Here is a 22,453-nt window from a genome sequence, read left to right as displayed (position 1 = left end):
CCAAGAAGTTTTGAAATAACTTCGTGTAAGTCGAGGCAAACACTATGAAATTTATAAACGTATCAAAATAATCAGAAAAAATGATACTTCTAAATAGATTAGTACAAAAAAAACTATATTAACATCTTTAAAGGGTAACTCGGAATTCAAATGAAATAAATTCTTTAATTATTGAATTTTATAAGAGAACAATTTCACAAGAAAATGTAAATGCAATTAACGATTTTTTCTTTGGAAATTTATTGATGTTATCAAAAACTTTAAGAGTCTCTAAACGTTAGTGACCCGGCATGGCCAGGTGGGTTAAGGTGTTTAACTCGTAATCCGAGGGTCCCGGGTTCGAGTCCCTATTTAACCCATTATGGTTGAATAAAACTTATATTTAAGTGAACACAATTTTACAGTTTATGTTCACATTGCTTGCTCAGGAACAATTCTTCAACTATACCTATTAATATCTTGGTGATGCTCAGTAAATCATTAAATAGCTTAACTCCTGTCCTCTAGTGGCACAGTGGTATGTCTGTAAACGCATACCACCAGAAACCAAGTCCAGATAAGATAGCATATTGTGCAGCTTTATGCTTAACTACTGACAAACAAACCAAAATGCTTGATTCCTTTCAAACCATCTCCCATGAAAACTACACATTGGTCACATTACTAGATGAAGTACAGAAGGCATTTAAAATTACTTGAAGTTTGAGTGGTGAAAGTTTTCTATAAATGCTAAGGCTGACTTCTCAGCGAAAAACAAAAGGACTCTCTTTTTCCACTCACCTAATCCTGCTTTATGGTATGACTTTTTATACCTAACTAATAACGTTGGCGTCATTCTAGGCAGAACCAAAATCCTAACCACAGTATGTGTTTCTTGGCTTTTGATTGGTAGTTAGTGTTATTCTGAAATGACTAGCTAAAATGTGGTTATGACTAGCTGCCTTCTTTCTAGTTTTAAACTGGCAAGTTAGGGACGGCTATCGCAGATAGTCCACGTGTAGATTTGTGCGAAATTCATAAACAAACAAACAAATTGCAAATATACGGAAAGACAGTGGAATAACTGAAAAAAAACAACAACAACCAGTCAGTGCAGGACAAGGATGTTGTGTTCAGTCATGCCAACTCACCTAATAAGGAAGAACTAAAGAAACATATCTTGTAGTTTATAAAGAAACAAAAGACAAATGAGAAGTAATCGAGCATTAAACGAGAGATAGCTGTGACTGTTAGACGAGATGCCAACATCTACTTCCTAGTCAATATGGGTGTGAATAATCAAGTACCATCCAGCTAGGATTGTGAGGAACTTTAATAACCACTGCCTGGAAGGCACGAAATTCACAAACAAACAAATGATACGTCACGCGACGTGTTAGCAGTTTACATATTAACGGTGGGTTTCTCGTGAATTCTAAAACGATCGATAAAATTCTCACGTCGCGATTGGTCTAGAGAAATACTTAGGAAGTGGTTGTAAACATTTTAACCACAACAAAATGTGTCAGGATTTCAATGAAAATGATTCAATTATGTAATATAACATACGACGTTTTGTGAAAAGCCTGTACGTGATAGAAAAAATGAATATCATTTCTATATTCAACGTACAAGAATTACTGTAGAACATGTAAACATTTCAAGACAATTGTTTGTCTGTTTGTTTTTGAATTTCGCGCAAAGCTACACGAGGGCTATCTGCGCAAGCCGTCCCTAATTTTGCAGTATAAGACGAGAGGGAAGGCAGCTAGACATCATCACCCACCGCCAACTCTTGGGTTATTCTTTTACCAACGAAATGTGGGATTGACTGTAACATTATAATATCCCACGGCTGAAAGGACGATCACGTTTGATGTGAGGGGCATTCGAACCCGCGACCCTCAGATTACGAGTTGAGCATCCTATCCACCTGGCCATCAAGACAGTAAAACCATCGCAGGCCTGTGTAATGTATTATCGTTTATATCATTTCACTTAAGAAATTCATTCATGGTGAGATTTTCAGCTTACAGTGGTTAACCAAGTTTACAGGTAACATCTTTAATTGACTCTTATTGTTCTCTGGCAGCCTCTTAATATTGAAGTTTGTTTTTGAATTTGGAGCAAAGCTACACGAGGGCCATTTGTGTTAGCCACCCCTAATTTAGCAGTGTAAGACAAGAAGGAAGGCAGCTAGTCATCACCACCCACCGCCAACTCTTCGGCTATCTTTTACCAGCAAACAGTGGGACTGACCATAACATTATTACGTCCCCACGGCGGAAAGGGCAACCATATCTGGTGTGACGTGGATTTGAACCTGCGACCCTCAGATTACGAGTCCAGCGCTTTAACCAGCTGGCCATGTTTGGCCACTGAAGTGCCATTTCTGAATAGTATTTGTGCACTTTGACGTTATTTTTCTTTTCAATATTATTTATTCGTTGCTATCCAATGGGACGTTGTATGGCCCAAACATGGTAAATTTTATCTTTAAAAAAAAAGGAATACTCTATCCAATTTGTAAAAACGCCTTACGTGATAGAAAAAAATTGAATATTATTTTCGAAATCTGCGTAGCTGAATTTCGGAAAATACATTATTAAAATCAAAACAACTTCTGAAGTTTAAAATTCGCAGGTTTGTGTTATTGTTCAATTTCTGTGTAGCTAATATGTTATTTTCTCCAGTTAAAAGATAAACAGTTTTTATTTACATTTCAAAGATTCTATTATTTTCTGTAAACAATAAGAGAAAATTATAATTCTGAAGGGCAAAATACATAAAGTATATTACAATAGTCTTCAATGTTTTCTCCAATTCAATAGCATGTAATTCTAAACAAAAATGTAATAAAATGTAATTATTAGTGATAAAGATATCACGACATACTAATATTAAATCAATGAATGAAACGTAATTTTTTTAATGAAATACAATGTAAATTATTCAAGTATTTACATTAAGTTTTAATACGTTTGAAATTATTGTGTATCAGTAAAATCAGAAATATCTATAGAGTACTTTAGAATTCTAAAAATATTAAGGCTTAACCATGGCCATATGCAAAATGTTTTTATTCAGGATCTTCTACATTCTATTCTGTACATATAATACTTTTTTGTTAAATTCACAAAATACCATAAATACTAAAATTTTTTATTTTCATACAATGAAGCGGGAAAAATAAACAGTTCAGCATAACACTTACGAATGAGAGGCAACAGGCCACTGCTAAATTTTCATGATAACAATCTTCAGAAATAAACAGTAGGTGATATTTCACCAACTTATCATGTTTTGAAAAAAACGAAAAAATTTGAAATTTAAGGCACCTTTTCATAAAACTATACAAGCTATATTTAACGACATTGTAACAATCTTACAAAATATGAGCCATGATGGTTACAATTTGAAACTAGAAAACCATGACTTCCAGTGCTTTAATACCAAATATCTTACAAATTAGGTATTTTGGCATACATGAAGTTGCTGGCATCTACAGGAAAGAGGTATGTTAAATGTTACAGGTGCAAGACTTATTAAAAACAAAATAAGTGATTATTTCACACAATTTAACCACTAAACTGTCCTATTTCATAATCAAGAAATCTAAATACAACCAAACTAAAGCAAAAAAAAAAAAAAAAAAAAACAAACAAACAGAATGTGAAACAAAATTCTGTCAAGCAGTTAAACTCTTAGTTTTATGCTTCAAATGAACTGAGTATAAACAATATTTCACATTGTTATCCAGTATTAATCAATTATTTGTGTGTACATCTACATTAACATTGTTCTATGTAGTGATATGTGTACAGATACTTTCTGCAAGTATACAATAAGAGGGAGAATCAACAAAACCTTTTTAAGGCAAGCTTTACCAATCACAGCTCTTGTTTATTACCTTAAAACTAGGAAAGCATGAATCAATAACTTTAATAATTCTCTATGAACTACACTGAAGACAGTAGACAACTCTTTCTCTCAAGAAAAAGATCAAATACATTAACTGTAGTTGATAACTCATATTTCTTTTGTATTGCAATGGAGTGCATGGTAAAATCTTTCTAATTATAAGAGGCTCTTTAAACACAATATAACACTTTAAGTAACTTTAAGATATTTTTATGTAAACAGAAAAAATTAATACTATTCCCAAAACAAAACTGAAAAAGTTTCTTTTTTACACATTTGCTCAACTTTTTCAATTTTCACCAGTTTTTGTCTTCTTATTAAAAAATACATAACAAGAAAGAAAATATGTTAAAGAAACTAGTACATTCTTATCTATAATTGATTGTTCGTGAGATATTTTGTATCTGATTGTATACTTACTTTTAAAATTAGTGATGTTACTAAAAATATCAAACAAAATTAAATAAAGTATCTAAAAAAGGGCCAAAATGTATGAAAACCAAAGATGAGGTACAAAGGTCATAAATTAACAAATCTTAAGTGAATATCAAGGTATTTTCCCCCTATATTATACTAATTTCATTGGTCCAACCACCACAAAAATAAATAAAAAATTACTGGCACTTCACTGACTTTAGAACATTTCTCTTTAGTATACTATGGTGTTTATAATGAAACTAGTTCTGATAATATTTATGTTCACATCTATTCTGAGCATGACACTGTACAGAAATATACCAGATATGTTTTATCTTATAAGCAGTATAACACACATACAGATTTACTGAAAAAATAAGAATATATCATTCACATAAAATTACTGATTTTTACAGTACATTATTTTCAAATAATTCAAACTTAATACACACAGAATAAAGCACTTTATGCAGATTTTGAAATTGATACAATTTCACAGCTGAGACATAAGTAATTTAAGCAAGATTTTACAATGCAAACATATTACAGTTAATTACAAAATAAAACAGGATAATAAAAAAACTATATTAATGTATTCTGCTTACCAAGTGAGATAGTAATGCACATCTAAAAACTAAAGTAATTTCTTGTCTGAATTACAAAAGCTAAACTTTGTTATGAAATATTTTAATGGATAGAAACGTACTTAAAATAGGGTCTTTTTAAAACATAACATTTGAAAAATATGAAAATTACTTATATTGTTCTCAAACATACTGATTTATCAGTGTGTTTAAATAAATTGAACTGAGTCTAAAAGTTAACAAAAATGATAGAAACTTCTATGGGTTGCTCTTTCTGTGATATTTGTTGAGAGAAATGTATCACATTTCTACGAACTGAAATGTATATATAGTGCAATTGTTTTTGTAATCTATCACACATTCAGTTTTTAATTAATTTCATCTATAAGATTTAAAAATAAAATACTACATGGATTAACAATAAAATGTCATACTACAGTCCCTTTGAACTTCACACTAGATCTGTTAAATAAATATTTAGCAATGATTTCTGTAAACTCTTTTAACTTACCATTTTTCATAAGAAATTATATTGAAAATAATAAAATTTAAATACATCACTAAATCTGAAAAAATAATTCACCAATAAATATATTTAAAGTACTAAGTAATTTACAAACTGTAACAAAAGCTTCAAACTTTTATGAATTTCTTTTCAATAAATTTTATTCACACATTGTTTCATGCATCCCACAAGTGATCATACAAGTGATATTCAACTAAAAAAAAAACTATGTTGATTGAATAACTTTTTTCTTCTCTCAATTCTACTTCAGAGTGTTATGATGATACAATTTAAAATATTATTCACGTATTTAATACAATTTATTAAAATTTTTTTTCAAGAAAACAGAAACAAAAAACAGAAGTATCCAGACAGGTAATTTCAAATGCAGCAGTTAGGAAAGTATCTGTTTTATCAATATGATAATGCATTGTTTCTCTTGGCTCTTTACAACTGTCTTATTGCACAGTGTTCTCACACACAAAGAACAGACTTCTTCTGCAATCTCAATGCAACTGTTGCATCTCCACATGTTTCCATAGTTACTAGATTCTTCTCATAAATTGCTAATATAAATTTGAAAACGAATTACAGCCTCATACTTTTCATTAACACTAACTTTTATCCCCACTGCACATGAATTTTTTTCCCCATCTACCACATTTCCAAAACTTGCAGATCAAAGTTGTAAACACACTATTCTTAGTTTTCATAAGATAAAATAAAAATCAGAACTCATGAACATATGCTTAAACTACACCACATGAGATATTTATAAATATGGCTATTTCATTGAAAAATGTCCAATTCTCAAAAATAAAATAACTGAGGGTAGAAGATATCATAAAATGCATTTTTGGACACACACCAAAGATTGTTAACAAACCGTAGAGTTAAAAAGATTAAATTAAAGACCGTATCATAAGACTAGATGACAGTCACACAACTGCTGATGTAAGCACATTCACCCAATTGCAACCACAGTAAAGAACAAGCTTAGCAAGCTGAAACTGTTGGTTAAAAGTAAGGTGAGAAGTGTACTATCAAAACAGTGTTGATCACACTGTAAAAACTGGTGTTCCTGGGTTAGAAAAGATTTTGATTTCTCCCCCATGGAAGCTCTAACAGTTGGAAGGCAAGTGACACTGAGAGAAAGTTATTCCTATTTGGACAGTTTACTGATGACTCTAACCAGGGCACCATTCTCTTCTCGTAGCCGAAGGTTATCAGCTCTCACGTGCTCAAGTTGCTGTAAGAGTAACATTTCTGTTTTAATTAACAAGTTATTGCCAATAAGGAATAAAATTGAAATTTTTAAAGAGTACAAAACCTTATGAAATATATATAAAAGATTTACTAAATCTTTCAATTGTTATTATAAACCACTAGCTTCACCTCTGTTTACAGAGAGGGTGGAATGTATTTTAGTTTACAACTAATAAAGCAAAATTTAGTTCTATTCAGGCTTATTCTTCATTTCACTAAATCCTGTTCAATGATAGGGAAGTATCACATTCATTTTAAACAATTTCTTTTTTTTAGAATACTCACAAATGTTTCCCTAAATAGTTGTTTCATGAGAACAGCTATCTGATTCCTCCAAAAAAAAACAATACAGAGATACCTTACGAAAGATATTTTAGAAAAAATAAAAGTATTTAAAAGATAGATACAATCAAAAAACCTGACTAGCTCACCTTGTAAATCAACATTTGGTTAAAGACCTACATGTCTAATGAGAACTGCTGGACTCGTGAATGATTTCAAAACTGTTATGGGAATGGCACTTGTATTCAATTATTCAGTGTAACATTTTGTAAATTGAAAAGGCACTGATGCATGTAGGTGTTCTTACAATTACCTTCAACCTCTTTTTACTATAATAAATACACAAGTAATAACAATTATTTAAAAAAAATACCATAACCACATTACCACATTGGTTCAAAAGTCTGTACTCTGTAGTTTATGTACGTGTTACAAAGGAAACTATTTTTGTAGCACAGCATTCCTTGGGTATTTTAGTGTAGTATGTGTAATTGATTTTAAGTAAGATCTAGTACACAAGTAAACTTAAGTATCTCTTTTATTTATTTATTTAAAACTATGTCACACAATCCAAACGTATGTTAAACTGCTTTCATTTTATTTCATATTTCAGCTTAAGATTCACCAGAAGCAATAATAAATTCAGGGGGGGGGGAGGATGGTAAGGAAGTACATAATCTGACATCTCTTTTTTTCCTTAAGTGGTTCGTTGTCACACATTATAGATTTTACAAGAACACCTATCTGAAAATTATCTTATTTTTAGTTTAAAAGGTACTGCCACCTACTACTGCAGCTTTCACAAATGTACAGTTTGAGTATCAACCAATCTTCCCATATATTAATTACCCAAGTCAATATGTAGCATAATTTATAACAAAACTGAAAATTAAACTATATAAATTTGGAGGATTTAGCTTAAAATAGATAATGGCATGCACATTCCAAATACCAGAAAGATTACCTATTTGGATAATTTTGAAACCACTCGAGTCAGAGCTCTGTTTTCAGCTTTAAGCTTTTCATTTTCAGTCTTAACTTTGGCCATATTCTGCAAGTAAACACAGACAAAAAAGGCCTTCAACTGACCACTGGGATCTTCTGAACCTGATGTTCAATATTTGATGAGTGAGTTTTAGTAACAATCTACAAATATTGTCTTAGGATCTGGTTTTAAATAAAAAAAAACTGGCACCTAAACATTGCCTAAGCTTTGCTCTATATTCTTTTAAGAGAAAAATCTTTACAATTTTACAGAATAAAAAACAAAAAAACTCAAAGGAACAATTTTAATAATAATTTCTAACTCTGTTCTGTAAAAATCTTCAATGATGCTCAATTTGTGTGTTCCAAAAAGTATATACTTCAGTTAGGCTTTAAAACAGTCCTTACAATGATCTAAGAAACATATGATTATAAAGAGAATAATAAAATGATTTATGCTATACATAAACTAATATTGAATCTAAGAGTTATGCTATACAGAAGATATTTAACTAAGTTCTGATGTATATAAAACAGAGAAAAAAAAAGATTGGTATTTTTAAAAACATTTGTAATGCCATATACATAACAACATTATTAATACTAAATATTCTGTATTTCTAAAAGGATATTGTGTTACTGTATGATATAGATATCCATTAATTATTTTATGCGATTGTGTATTGTAGGGTATGTTTTTGTTTTTGTGTGTGCATGTTGCAAGTGTGAATCAGTGAATGTCTTACAGTTGTTGGAATGTGAGAACAATGGCTACAAAAGAGTTTACAGACTACACACGTGATACTTCAAAAGTTAAAGTCAGTAAGTAAATGGACACTACTGTTTGGGTTTAGTTATTTAGATCAAAGATTAAGCTTTCAACTGAAGAATAGGACTCCAGGAGATAATTTTACCTTCATGATGTCATGCAGCTGGCAGTTAGGAACATGACTATTTTCAAATAAATTAGACTGGCCTGCTATGGTTTTATTGTCATGAACTTTTTAGTTGTTCTCTGGTAATTCACGTAAGCTGAATCCAAAAATGATATCCTTTTTTCTCCATCATGTACAGATTTTCACAAAACATCACATGTACTATTATATAGGTGAATCACTTTCATTGAAAACTGGTCGTATTTTGTTAGGCTTATAAAGTTGACATTCAGTAGCTATAGATTTCTCTAGACTCAATTCTAGATTTGAGATTGATGTATTTTGATGTATAGACTCTGTTACTACTTTCTGTTATATAAAGAAAGTATATGACTGTCTGACATCTTTGCATTCTAATGATATACAAAACCTACAAATGAGATTTCATGACATTGTATAAGTAAGATACTTGACACTGTTACATTCCAATGTAAATAACTTATTACCATATTCTAGCAACATGCTACATGAATGGTATGTGACACAACTACATTCTGATGTATACAATATGGTACTGGATTCTATTATATGATATAAAGAAGGTACTTGACAATGCTGCAAGATGTATACAACATCACATTACATTCTAATTACACAATATGTAAATCAAACATCAAGTATCAGTGTGCTCCATGCTAGAACACAAGAAATTAGGTGGGAATTGCCTCAAGGCTAATAACATGCAAATCTCTTAGGCAGACACACTAGGATGATAGCTAATCTGTATGAAGGTGTGTTATAGTCTCAGAATTCCAATTCACATCAACATGAAAACTGAGACAAGATTGAGCAATAATATATGTACAATATATTAAATAAGTAATTGTCAGATGTCAGATTTGCATAAGAGTCCAGTGAAGAGGTGATCTGTACTATTTAAAACTGTGGTTTTGCTTTGTAAGAGCTATAATACTTCAAAAATTATATTATTGTTTAACCTGTTCAGTGCCGTAGACAAGATAACTCATCCATGCCAATCGGTAACACAATGCCACAGATGAGTTAATTAGTTCTCAATAATACCTAACTTTACCGCTAGATGTCAACACCATACATGCATTTGACCTACTTACAAATTGTTTCACTTTCGATCTAAAATGGCATCACAAAAAAGTTATAAAATGAAGAAGCATTAGATGTGTTGTATTGTAGCAGCTGAAATACTTAACGGTTAACAGGTTAATGAAGATGTACACATTGTTGTAGTAACAATGTGCAAGCAAGGTGTTTGGTAGTTAAACTTTGCTATATGTAACAGAAAGTCATCCACCATACAGTACTGTGCAAAAGTGTTAAGATGAGAATATTTTCTCATTCTTTCCATTTTATGGGGCTAATTCTTCTATGCCATTACAAAATGTAAATTTCAATGCTTTGGTTATGCTTCATTGTAATAAGGGCATGTTATAAATGTTTTGCTTGAATGAACATATAGATCATAGAGTGTCTTAATTACATAAAAGCTGGCAAGGGACTCACATATGGTACTGGTATGTGCTAGTAGAAATCAATTTAATAGCACTCCACAAATAAACCTTGATAAAAACAGTGTTTAATAGTGTTTGTTGTTATGCCATGGCTCAAAAAGTACATAGAATTGTTAGCAGTACAGAGAGTTTGCATAAAAACTTTATGTGATGCTAGTTGGACTCTCCAACAAACTGCTGCAGAATTGAAATGTTCCCGAAACATTGTCCAGTACACCATAGATCATGAGACTGAGACAAATAAATTTTAAAGTTGGAAAGGAAGAGACAGAACACCTAAAATCAATGATACTGATGTTAAGTATCTTAGTTTATGCAGCCTCCAGGACATAAGAAAGGCTGCAACTGACCTCAACCATGTGATAATTTACCATATAACAAATGACAGAAAATTGTCTAGATCTACATTATTAAAAACACTGAACAAGAATGGAATATTTGGTCATTATCACTTACAAAAAAACTTTATTTGGACCTCCAAATACTGTCAAAAGACTGAAATTTGCTAAAAAGTGCAACAACTGGATTGTTGATGATTGGAAAATGGCATTAGGGATGGATAAGTCTAAGTTTAAGATATATGATTCAAATAGTAGGTTGTATTTTCAACAGAAAAGACGAAAAAGATATTTACTTCAATGCATAGCACCTACCATCATGAAGCATGGGGGATACATTGTGATGGTTAGGGAATGTTTTTCTGGTGTCACAACAGGAGATATTTACAAAATAAATGGAGTAATGGACCAGTGCAAGTACCATCAGATTCTACTTCTTCATGATTTGTATATTATTGGTAAAATATTTTACTACCAAGAAAATAAAGCTCCAAACATTCACCCAACATATAAAGAAATTACTTAGCTAAGAAAGAAGCTACTGTAGTCATTTAAATGATGCAATGTCTCCCATAAAACCACAATCTCAACTCAACTAGGCAGATCTGGAATTTGATAGAACAAAAACTTGACAAATCAAAAGTTACTTCCAAAGAAACATTATGGGAGTGTATTAAAGACATTTGAAGTAAAAATCAAAGAGACAGTTTGATTAAATATATTGCAACAATGCCTGAAAAACTGTTCAATTATTAAAGCAAAAGTGGACAGAAAATACTGTTTGCTGAACTCAAGCAATTCCACTGAGTTTCTGTTGTACTAAATATGAAGATTAATAAAATGTTGATGTTACACTTGTGATTTACATTCTACTGTTTTTGAAAGTAGTCTGAAATCTAATTTTTGACTTTTTTCTGATATTTTTGCACAGTTCTGTATATTAACATCCTACTGGATTCTAATGAGGTATCAGAAAAAAGTTTCATATCAATACTTTATTGTTGTATGTAGAAATTGCCATTTGATTTTAATAACAAAATTATTTGACTCTGCTATTACCTGATATCAATAATCTACTATTCAATTCTAATGGTGTATGATTTCATGTATATACTTCTGTAAACTCAGCCGTCCTTTAACACAATTAACCATTTGATGTGCAAGATCTCAAAATCTTACTAATACCATTTCAGCACAAATTGTTCATCTATAAAACAACAGTAAAATTAAACCTCTCTACTTCTTTTCAGGTATTACTAAAGATAAATACAAAATTACTAATTTGTTTCATTCTTCAAACAATTTTGATATTAAAGGCAGACTTAAATGTTCAGTGAAGAAAAGATGCTAAATAAAGTAAACATAAAGAAGATTATTCACGAAATTATTGAACAATAATTCTAATTATAATTCTTGCCAATAGTAGACTGGAAGATGTTTTAACTAGTTCTTTTCATTTAAAAATGGTTCTCAAAACAGGATATTTGATTATATTTTACCTAATTCTTGCCACTAAAAACAAATTTCACATAATAATTGTTTAAGAAATTGCAACATATTTTCAAACAGTCTCTGTGATTAAATTAAATGCAAGACTACACAATTGGCAATCTGCAGTTTGTCTACCATACTCAAGGGTTATCAATGATAGCCATCCCAAATTTAGAAGTAATGGAGTAGAGGGAAGTAAGCTAGCCATCATATGATACACTATCAGTTCTTGGGTTACACATTAACAATGAAAAGTAGGAAAGACAGTCACATTATAATGTCACCAAAGCTTAAACAACAAGCATGTTCACAAGCCCACAAATCACAGATTACAAGTCTAGTGCTTTACCTGTTGGGCATTGTCAGGCCCCTACAGTGAGGAATATAACTTTTATTCAATGGTATTTAACAAGAATGGTAAAGATTAACAGAATTTATGAAAATTGAAGTAAGAAGTATCATTTTCAACTTACTGGTACTTAAATAAGGCATCTGAATATTTGTAGTAACTTCTTTAATTCACTGTTTTAAAAGAGGTAAAGATACTCAAAATTAACACTTACTTATTGTGTCAATAGTAGGCACTTGTTAAAATTATTTTAGTGCATAATTGCTTAATCCTAGTAACTGAATACAAAATCTACATAGCTGTTACTTGTGGTTACTTAAGATTAATACTGTTCCTTCTAGTTATAAAAATACTATGGCATATCATAGCAAATATTTTGTTATATATTATTGCTCTTTTTTGTTTCATTGTGTTTGGACTGGGGAAGTAACTGTGTTTTTTAAAACGTGAACAATTCAACAGATTTAAAACAAGTAATTATCTCATGCCAGATTTTCATCCAAAAGAGCTAAACATTCAGTGAAATAAAGTATACAAAACATTTCTAGGAAAATATTGTAAATGTTTAGGAAGTTTGGGAAAACAGTTGTTAGTGACATACACATTTTTCTTTTTAAAAAAGTATAATAATAAAATATTATAAGCACCTTTGAATAAAGGTGCTTAAAATGCACAGTAGAGATTACAAATCATCATCAAAATATCACCACAAACTCCTGAAAAACAAATAACATGAGCTCATAGCTTTCTCTAGGGTTAATTGTTTTGTGTTATTATAATGATTATTGAAATGCTGTGCTACAATGACAATAACAATCAAATAGGCATTTGTGAGTTAATCACATAGAGTATATGGATGTATTTTAATGATAAAGGAAAAACAAACTTTTAATAAATATAACCAATCTGGCTCATGGAAATAGCATGCCGATATTAAAATGTTCTCTCTCTCATAAAATAACTGTAAACAGAGGTTGATACTAAAATCAGAAAAGTTTTTCTCATATTACTCAATATGGATCAAATGCCTTTATTCAAAAGTAATTTTTTCTAACATGCATAATTGGTATAACAGTGCAACACTAATTCTTTATGTAATTTACAATGAAACAAATTGTTTCAACAATATTATCCCATGAAGGAAAAACACTTTTAGTGCTTTACAAAATGATATTCTACAAAACACTATGAAAAATAGAAACATTTGCAAGGCTACTTCTCTTTCAAACTAGTTTACATGGTAAAACACATTATCATTTAAACAAACCTTGAATATGTAACCATATTTCCAGCACAGTAAAAACTGAGTATATTTCATAACAAATGTATTAACATAACAAACACACATGATATCAATATAAGCGTTCTTCATAGCCATGCAAAATATATCTTGAACTTATGTAATGTTAAAAATTAATGAAAATTCATTCAACTTCACAGAGTGGCTGAATAATGCTAAAAGTAATTATTTAAAAACCAAAATAAATTACTACTCTGTTATGAACACACTACTATAGATTAACTACAGGTAAATAACTGAAAAAAGTAATAACTTGAAGAAGTGTCTCTTAATAAAAAATTTTTTGCAAAATAGGTCAATTAATGATTAAAGTTATGTGAAATACTATAACCTATTACTTATTGTACAAAATGCTGTGAAAAATTTTATCTTCTGGATAATTTAGTTTTTCAAGTCAGGACTGTAAAGAGTAGTATCTTAATATATCTAAAAGAGATTTTTACTACAGTTGTCAGATGTATAATTTATTAAGCCAGCATGGAAGAACGGTATGTTTCTTCAGTTTGTGAATTATAATCATCATTCAAGTGTCACCAGTACACTTACATGCAACATTTTCAAAAGACAGTTTTAATATTTTTATCAAATCGTTTAGAAGTTTCCATATGCTACTATAGCTTTCACAAGGGATTTTGTATAATATTTTGAATGTTTTTAACGACTTATGTTTTGAATAAAAGTTCACTTTTACTGAATAGTGTTTCGTTGTAAAAAAAATTTTTTACACTAATTTAAACTTTAGTTCCAATTTTTGCTGAACTATTTATATTTCTGAATGCTTTGATTAATTGTATTTGATTAATTTAGTTATTTTGTTAAATGAGCAGTATGTAAATTTACAAGTATATACAATTCCTATAATAAATAATGTACATAATTATTTTAGACTAAGTAGTATGTTCAGCCTACTTTTAGCTCTTCCTCCATTTCAGCAAGTTTTCTTTCTAATGTTCTTCTTTCCTGAAATAGTTACCAGCAATATGACTGACATTTATTAGGTTTATATTTATTACTTATTTTCAATGGATCACACTTGTGAATAACAAAATTTCTATTTTAATGCTGTAGACTGTTTGGTAACAGTCTTTCTTGTACCTTTACATACCTGAAACTTAAATGAGATGCTCAACAAACTTAGAATTACCAAACTTGTGGTACAAAAAAAAAACCCAACAAAAACAAAAACACACATCATCTGCCTGGTACTAAATTACCCACATGTAAATTTCAAATAAACAGATAAAGGCTTCAAGAATTTGAGATTTAAATGTGTATTAGTTTCAAAGTTTTATATAAAATGAAACAAACACAGGGGTGTGGTCAAAACTAAGCAAAACTAAATATAACTTACCCTCTTTTCAGCATCACTTAGAGAATTTCTTGTGTGATTCTAGTTGGAAAGAAATCAAACCATTACAAATATATTAAAAAATAATACAAAATCAATGAATAACTAGTTTACTTTCAAAGATAAAATCTACATAATGCAGTATTCTAATTAGGTCTATAACATTTGAAGTTCTAAAAATATTTTGTACTTTTTCAATTAATGTGCTTAAAAACAATTATTTAGTCATAATGTTTAGAAAAAAAGATATGAAGTTCATACAGTAAAAGGAAATGAATAAAAGGATTCTTGCCACAACATTTTCTACAAATGAATGACATAAAGGGTCTCTGGTTTTTAGAACTGTATGCAGCTCAGCTAAAACATGCAGTAGATTTAACTGGTAAAATTTTACTTACCATACATTATTAAAAAGTGCACTAATTATTATATTTGATGTCAGTGGCAAAAGTGACTCATTGGAAAATACCAGTATAAACAGTTCTAACAGTCACAGACAATGATAGCTGAATATGACTGAATTAAGAAAATATTAATTTTCATATTATTGGTATTGGCTAACAGCAAGATGCATGGATTAGCTATCAGTACTATTAACAAAAATGCATCTCTAAATTACCGTTTAATGGTTAACAGGTTTGATTTCCTAAACTGGTTAAAATTTATTGCATTAAACTGATAATGAAAATTATAAGATTAATTGTTCTTATGAATGACTGAAGAATTTTTGATGAAATAACAAATATAAGATTATTAAAAGGGCATGTATTTTCTTATAGTAAAGCCACATTGGGTTATCTCATGTATCCACCAAGGGGAAATGAACTCTTGACAAGAGTGTTGTTAAGTCCACAAAGAACTTACCACCATCCCACTGGAGAACTTATTGAAATCAAGAAGTTTCAGTTGTTTTATGATTTCTTAGTTTCAAAGGTAAAAATCTAGTGGTACAAATATTCCAGTTCTAAACAAAACATGAAATGAAAACCATACACTTTCTGATGAAAATTAAAGCATGTGACTTCAACCTCTAGTGAGTTAGTAGGTACAGACTTTCACTTACCATATAGACAAGTGGTATAAAATAACAAAATTACTATGATCTTATAGCCTGATTTCTGCTAATCCCCCTAATCTATTCCCAGACCTAACCTACACCTATTTTTCTCAAATTATTGAAGACAAAGCTATTGGAATGTATCTAAAAATCAACTAATTGCTGCAGATTGCTTGTAGAAACCATTAAATGCTATAGTTGATTGGTGGTTCTCTTCTAAATCAACACAAAACTTAGTTTTTGTTTTTTTGTTAAAGTATAAATAAATATTTTCAATCATTAATAACATACACAAGTATTTTCACTAAAAATTTCTCCATGAATATATGATGTCAAAGTGTTGACTACTCCAAGAGCAGTGTGTTTTTTTTGTTAAAATTAAAAATTATGTTCTTCATCTGAAATATCTAATATTTCATTTGCATAATCTCTAAAAACCTTCTAAATAAATTTCAAGCAATTTTTTTTCAGTGAAACCTTGTATTTTATCTGTTACTTTCTCTACCCTAGCACTATACCAGATTGGTCAATCTAATAACTCTTGTAACAACCCCAAAAAAAAAAGATTTTCAATTGTAACATGAAACAACATTTGTTTATCTTACATAGCTTTAAACTTGTAACAATATACATCTATTTATACAAAAATTTTACTGCTTTATTATCCTTTGAACTGTGTCTGTTATTTGCACCACATAAGATGTAAATCCCATAGAGAACATGCAGCTCATGTTACAGTATCGAATTACATAATTCAAAACCTATTTGTGAGATGCTAACAAATGTACCTTGTGAAAAATATCATTATGCTTTACTATAAATAAATGATAATTTGTAATAAATAAAGAATACATATGAAAAACAAGAAATAAAGTACTTACCTGGACATTCTTAATGATACTTGACCTTAGTTTTTATATTAATGTTACTACCACACTAAATTTTTTCTTCTATTAAATAATGTACTAAATAACACAGAATAAACATATTTAAAAAGGAGACAATGTCCAATAATTATTACAGTTTCTTTGGCTTTTTAACTATGTGACAACAGCTGTTAAAAATTCAGCTAAGCTCTCATCAATATGTCTCCCATGAGAATAAAGTTTGAACTAGAAGTGAAATAAATAGTTCTATCTACAGAAAATAACACAACATAATACATCATTTAATCAACTGAAATGTGGCTTTCTATTGGTTATAAATAAAAATTGGGAGAACTACTGATAATTTCTAAAAGAGAGGATGTGACAGGTGGGTGTGGCAAGAGGGGTTCAATTTTCTGTTTGATGCTCTGTAACTAAGTAAAGGCTTTAAAAATTATGCTTTGCCTGAGTGATCACATTATAATAAGTAATTTATATAAAACTTCATACTCCTTGGAGAGATCACAAATAACTTAGAGAAGAGAGGATGCCTAAAGAGAAAATGTCACAATCCTCATACTAGGGGAAATTAAGGAGTTTTTAAATATTGTATTATAAATTTAAGAACTTAAAATTTGTGTAATTTTAATTATTAGATAAGTTGTATATCAAATTTATTCATATATCATGATAAGAAAATAGTTTAATTAAATTCTGAATGACTCATGTATAGAAAAAGATGCTTGTTGCAAAAATGTTAACTCTCTCACACCTGGATTGTGTATCTCAAGGAGAAAATTCCATCACTGAATTAAATCATACAAATAAAGTTGTAGTTATTCTTCCCTATATATATAAAACCAACAAAGTTTTCAATAATAAAAAAATGTATTTATTTAATTTTCAACCAAATCGTTAGTGTTGGTGAATTTCCTTAATTTTTTCTCAGCGTAATATGACACTCATAGCCCTAGGAAGAAAATTTTCATAGTTTTAAAAAAACTAGTGTTAATGTAACATTGTAATTTGAATAAAAGTTTTGTTTTATTAATATTTTAGTCAATCATTTCTCAACCACATCTGTCATGGTGTAATTTCATGTATCTCATTTCCAAAAGTCACAGGCAAGTGATATGAAAATGTAATGAAAACTTTTCCTGTTCTTTATAAATGTATAAGTCACTATGACTTTCAGTTCTGTGAAGATCTGTGCAAAAACAATGTGATAAAAAATTAGCTTGATGATATGTCGCTATAAGAAAAGATGTTTGGAAATAGCTTTCAGCACAATTACAATCCAGGTTTTTTTAAAATCTTGCTCTAACATTTTATACTGTATTGGAACTATGATACAGCAGTGTGACTGAAAGAGAAATCTTTTTCATGCACAGAACCAATTCAAATTTCATTTTGCTCAGAAAGCTGCTGTGTTAAATACTTGTTTACATTAGGCCTTACTGATCCAAGTTTACTTGAATGGGCAAAGAAGATCAACAAAAAATAAATGTGAACAAACAATGGATAATAAAATAAAAATGAAATATATTACATGTATTAAATAAAACTTTCTGATTAACAATTACAAAAATTAGCTTGCTTATAATGTTATGATAGAAAATTTTATTTTTCCTGCACACTAGTGATCAAAAACACAAAAAGTGTATGGTGTGTTTTGATTCACAACAATGATAAAAACTTCATAGGAAAGAATTACATGAATGCAAAGAGATATAAATATCAGCAAGTAAAAATATGCAATAAAGATAAACGTTAAACATCAAGACAAGTGGGCATGGGTATTAACACTTTTATTAAAATAGAGAACTTTTGAACCTTCTTAGGTCATCTTCAAGTTAACAAAGAGTTTGCAACTGACCATTGCTGGACATGTCTTAGTGGCAAGAGTGTAAACAGGTACAGGATTATAGGGGGCATTGCAGTTAGATGTTAGGTTATAAATTTGTATAGGTATAAAGGTGTTCCTTTATATTGGTATAATTTTGGTTTTAGTTGTTGTATAAGTAAGGCTTGTTTGATTTTGTGTTTGTTTATATTTATTTCCCCACTCAATATCTGGGTGTTTTCTATGTTTATTTGATTTGCAGTGTTCAAAAATGTGTGGTGTTTTTTGTGTTCTTTGAATCTGGTTTCCATTTTACTGTTTGTTTCTCCAATATAGAAGTCATGGCAGGTATTGCATGCATTGTATTTTATAAATAACATTCGTGTTGTGTTTGTCAGTGTAGTTTTTACATAGCATGGACTGTAGTTTTGTATATTGTTTGTGAATGAATTCAGTGTTTAGTGAAATGTTATGCTTTGTTGCATGTTTTTCCAAATATTGGTAATTTTTTCACTGATATCAGGAATGTATGGTATGCACCAGTGTGAGATTTTGTAGTTTGTTGTTTCCTGAAATTTATTATTATTTGAAATTCTCAAAACTGTGAATTTATACAAATATCACAAATAAAAATAAGATGTCATACTTGTAGAAGATATATCACCTGTAAAACATTCTTTTGAAGTTTCAAAGTATTTCATCAAGTTTTTTTGTCTTTTTTCCAAAATGTAATGAAACAAACCATGTAACAGTTAGTTGGGTGTGATACAGTTAAGGAAGCCCTCAGAATAAAGATAAATAAACCAAAACTCATGTGAGACTGAGACCTAGGAATTAGCAATATTTAGGATATTATTTATATAGAAATTTATCAAAAATAGAAATCAACAACATTACCAATGAACTACCAGTATTTATAACAAGACACAGCACACAGAAGAAATTCCACTTCAAAATACAAAATAACAGCAGATGTCAACAAAAAACTCTGTCCACATGCTGAACATTTTGCTTAAATCCACTTGAAAAGAGTAAAAAAAAAAGTATTATAAAACCTACAGACAAAATATGAATAATTGAAGAAAGAACCATAATAAATGCTAAATTTTCTTTTGAGATAAACAATAATGACAAGGAAGTTAATATGCAATGATTTTACACCTCTCAAACAAAAAATTAAAAAAACAGGCAGAAGCACAAATAAACATTAATTACATTATGAAAATTATAAAGAAACTGCAGTAAAAACAAAATAATCAATTCTAGTAAAAATACTAAAAAAAGCAAAAAATAAACCCTCTAGATCTAAAATAACAGGAACAAAAAATAAAAAAAGCTAATTATTTCTCAAGGTTATATCAAAAATTTAAGCAGTATAACTTGGGACAAACTGAAACTGTTATTAAAATATTTGGATACCCTAATGTTGATACCCCTAATATACATAAATATATTTAAAAAAGTGTCAATTTTATGTAGTTTTAGTCTTCAAAATAATTTTTTTACCTAATGAATAAAGATACGCACATAAAAACCTTGTTACATTACTTGTATCAAAGAAGCTATCTGCAAAATATCAACATCACTGTTTACTGCTGACTACAATTGTGTACACAAAGTATGTAAGATCAGTGAATACACATTTCCTCATCTTCGACTCCTGGACTGACCTGAAGTAAAGTTTTATCCAGCTGTTTCTTTGTTCTACCAAGCTCATCTTCAACTTTCTTTAGTTTCTCTTTTAATCTTTCATTTTCTGCTTTTAACGTCTCACAGATCTATAAGGAAGTATAAAAACATTACTGAAAAAATATTGTTAGAAACATTGTTTTTCTGACATTAATATTTATCAATATATACAGAGAGCTGAGTAGGTTATATTAAAAAATATTGAATATGCTAGTCAACAAGTCATGTGACAACCAAGCTAATATAAAGTCATGATGGAACATCATGTATCAGAACAATATTTTGACCTTGTTAGTTATTTCTTGCAATTTGTGATGATACCAAAAAAGTGATCACTTTCACATAAAGCTCTTTACGATACAAAATATTCATTCATATGTTCAAATCATCATGTACTCAATGGTAACATAAAACAAATGAATATGAATCAAATTAGGGTACTAGGACAATCTAGAAAAAGACCAACAACAAGACATACCCCAGTTGCTGTAATCAAAGTGCAGCATCTTGTAACAAGTGGAAATCTATAAACTCACTGGTCAGTGGTAAAAGCTTCCACCCATCTCAGCCAACTATATGTAACATAATGAAAAATAACTCTAGAGAATGAAACGAATATTCATGCTATTCCATACCAGTGAAACTGCTGGATGGAACATCTATGGATATCTGTGTAATTGGACTGATGAAATACATACAGCATGCATATGGTCCTTCCCAACACCTGTCTAACTCTAAACATCATTCTTTCTTACAGTATGGAATATACATCCAACCCATATCACTTTGATGAAATTCAGTTTTATCAACATAAACATTGTAACAAATTTTTATTTTATCACAAGCTGAATTAAGTTCTTCCTAGGTAGAGTCATGTGTGACTTCATTATTTACATCTACAAGAGCTCTTACAATCACCAATCCTTCAAGGTATGTACTGGGCCCAAGCCACTAGATGTATATTTATCCCTAATAATTCCTGGTATAAGTATTTCACTTTGTGATGGAACAATGAACCTCTTATGCTGTCACTGGTAGTTCAATCTTGGGTGTAGTAATTTCCATAAGCACAGAAATTTTATAGTCATAGTCCATACTGTAAATTACCCACATACCATGAGGTGTAGAGAAGCTTCTAGAATAAAGGTAACTTACAACTTTCATTGTAACTTTATATCCACCTGCTGTTTTTACATCAATACCCCCTCTCTTTCTTCATCTATGAAGGCAATTTACCACCTTTAAATATAAAACTGAGTAAAACAATTGTAGCTGTAGGATCAGCTTCAATATATACTAAAATGTTTTTTATGAATAAACCCATGACTTTTGGATAGTTTTCTTCAAATAATGAAATATTTATCTCACTTGGCACAAATGGCATATTCTCAGCTGACTTTAGATAATAAATCTAGCAAATTCCTTTAATTTTTAAATGTCTGATAACCTCTTTGTTGCTCCTTCAGGTTGGTTGGGCTTCAAGACAAATCCTTAGGGTATTGTCTCCTTGGCTTAATAACAGTTGCTGGTTCTTTAAAGCCTCAGCAATGGTTATGTTTCCAACAATCATAACACTTCCTTCTTTCCGTTACCTTTTAAGAATTCTTATTTCACACAATATTTTGTATGCAGTCATACATATCTTTTTGTATTAAACTTAAAACATATTTTTTGTGATTTTATTTCCTCCACTCTGTATGATTAGTAGTCTAACTAATGCTTTAAGTTGTTCCAGACTATCATAATGTGGAATTGATTTATTAATAGTACTCAATTTGATGGTACCTTGGGTAGCTTATGTGTGACTTTTCC

At 29.9% G+C, this 22,453-nt stretch overlaps 1 protein-coding gene across 1 annotated transcript in view; it reads right to left on the bottom strand.

The window, feature by feature from the left end:
• Positions 1-3,040: 3,040 nt before the first annotated feature.
• The window catches only part of LOC143231375 (protein phosphatase 1 regulatory subunit 12B-like), a 120,404-nt gene continuing 100,991 nt past the window's right edge, over positions 3,041-22,453 (bottom strand). Inside the window, exons 23-27 of the mRNA XM_076465920.1 lie at positions 20,623-20,730; positions 15,190-15,228; positions 14,748-14,798; positions 7,919-8,005; positions 3,041-6,655 (exon numbers count right to left, since the gene is read on the bottom strand). Of these exons, the coding sequence (XP_076322035.1) occupies positions 7,919-8,005; positions 14,748-14,798; positions 15,190-15,228; positions 20,623-20,730 (285 nt within the window). The 3' untranslated portion in view covers positions 3,041-6,655. The remainder of the gene's footprint in view (positions 6,656-7,918; positions 8,006-14,747; positions 14,799-15,189; positions 15,229-20,622; positions 20,731-22,453) is intronic.

This window comes from Tachypleus tridentatus, chromosome 11 (assembly GCF_004210375.1).
Source record: "Tachypleus tridentatus isolate NWPU-2018 chromosome 11, ASM421037v1, whole genome shotgun sequence".
Lineage (NCBI taxonomy): Eukaryota > Metazoa > Arthropoda > Merostomata > Xiphosura > Limulidae > Tachypleus > Tachypleus tridentatus.
The sequence above is the reverse complement of the archived record's forward strand: the minus strand, read 5'-3'. Positions and strand labels throughout refer to the sequence as shown.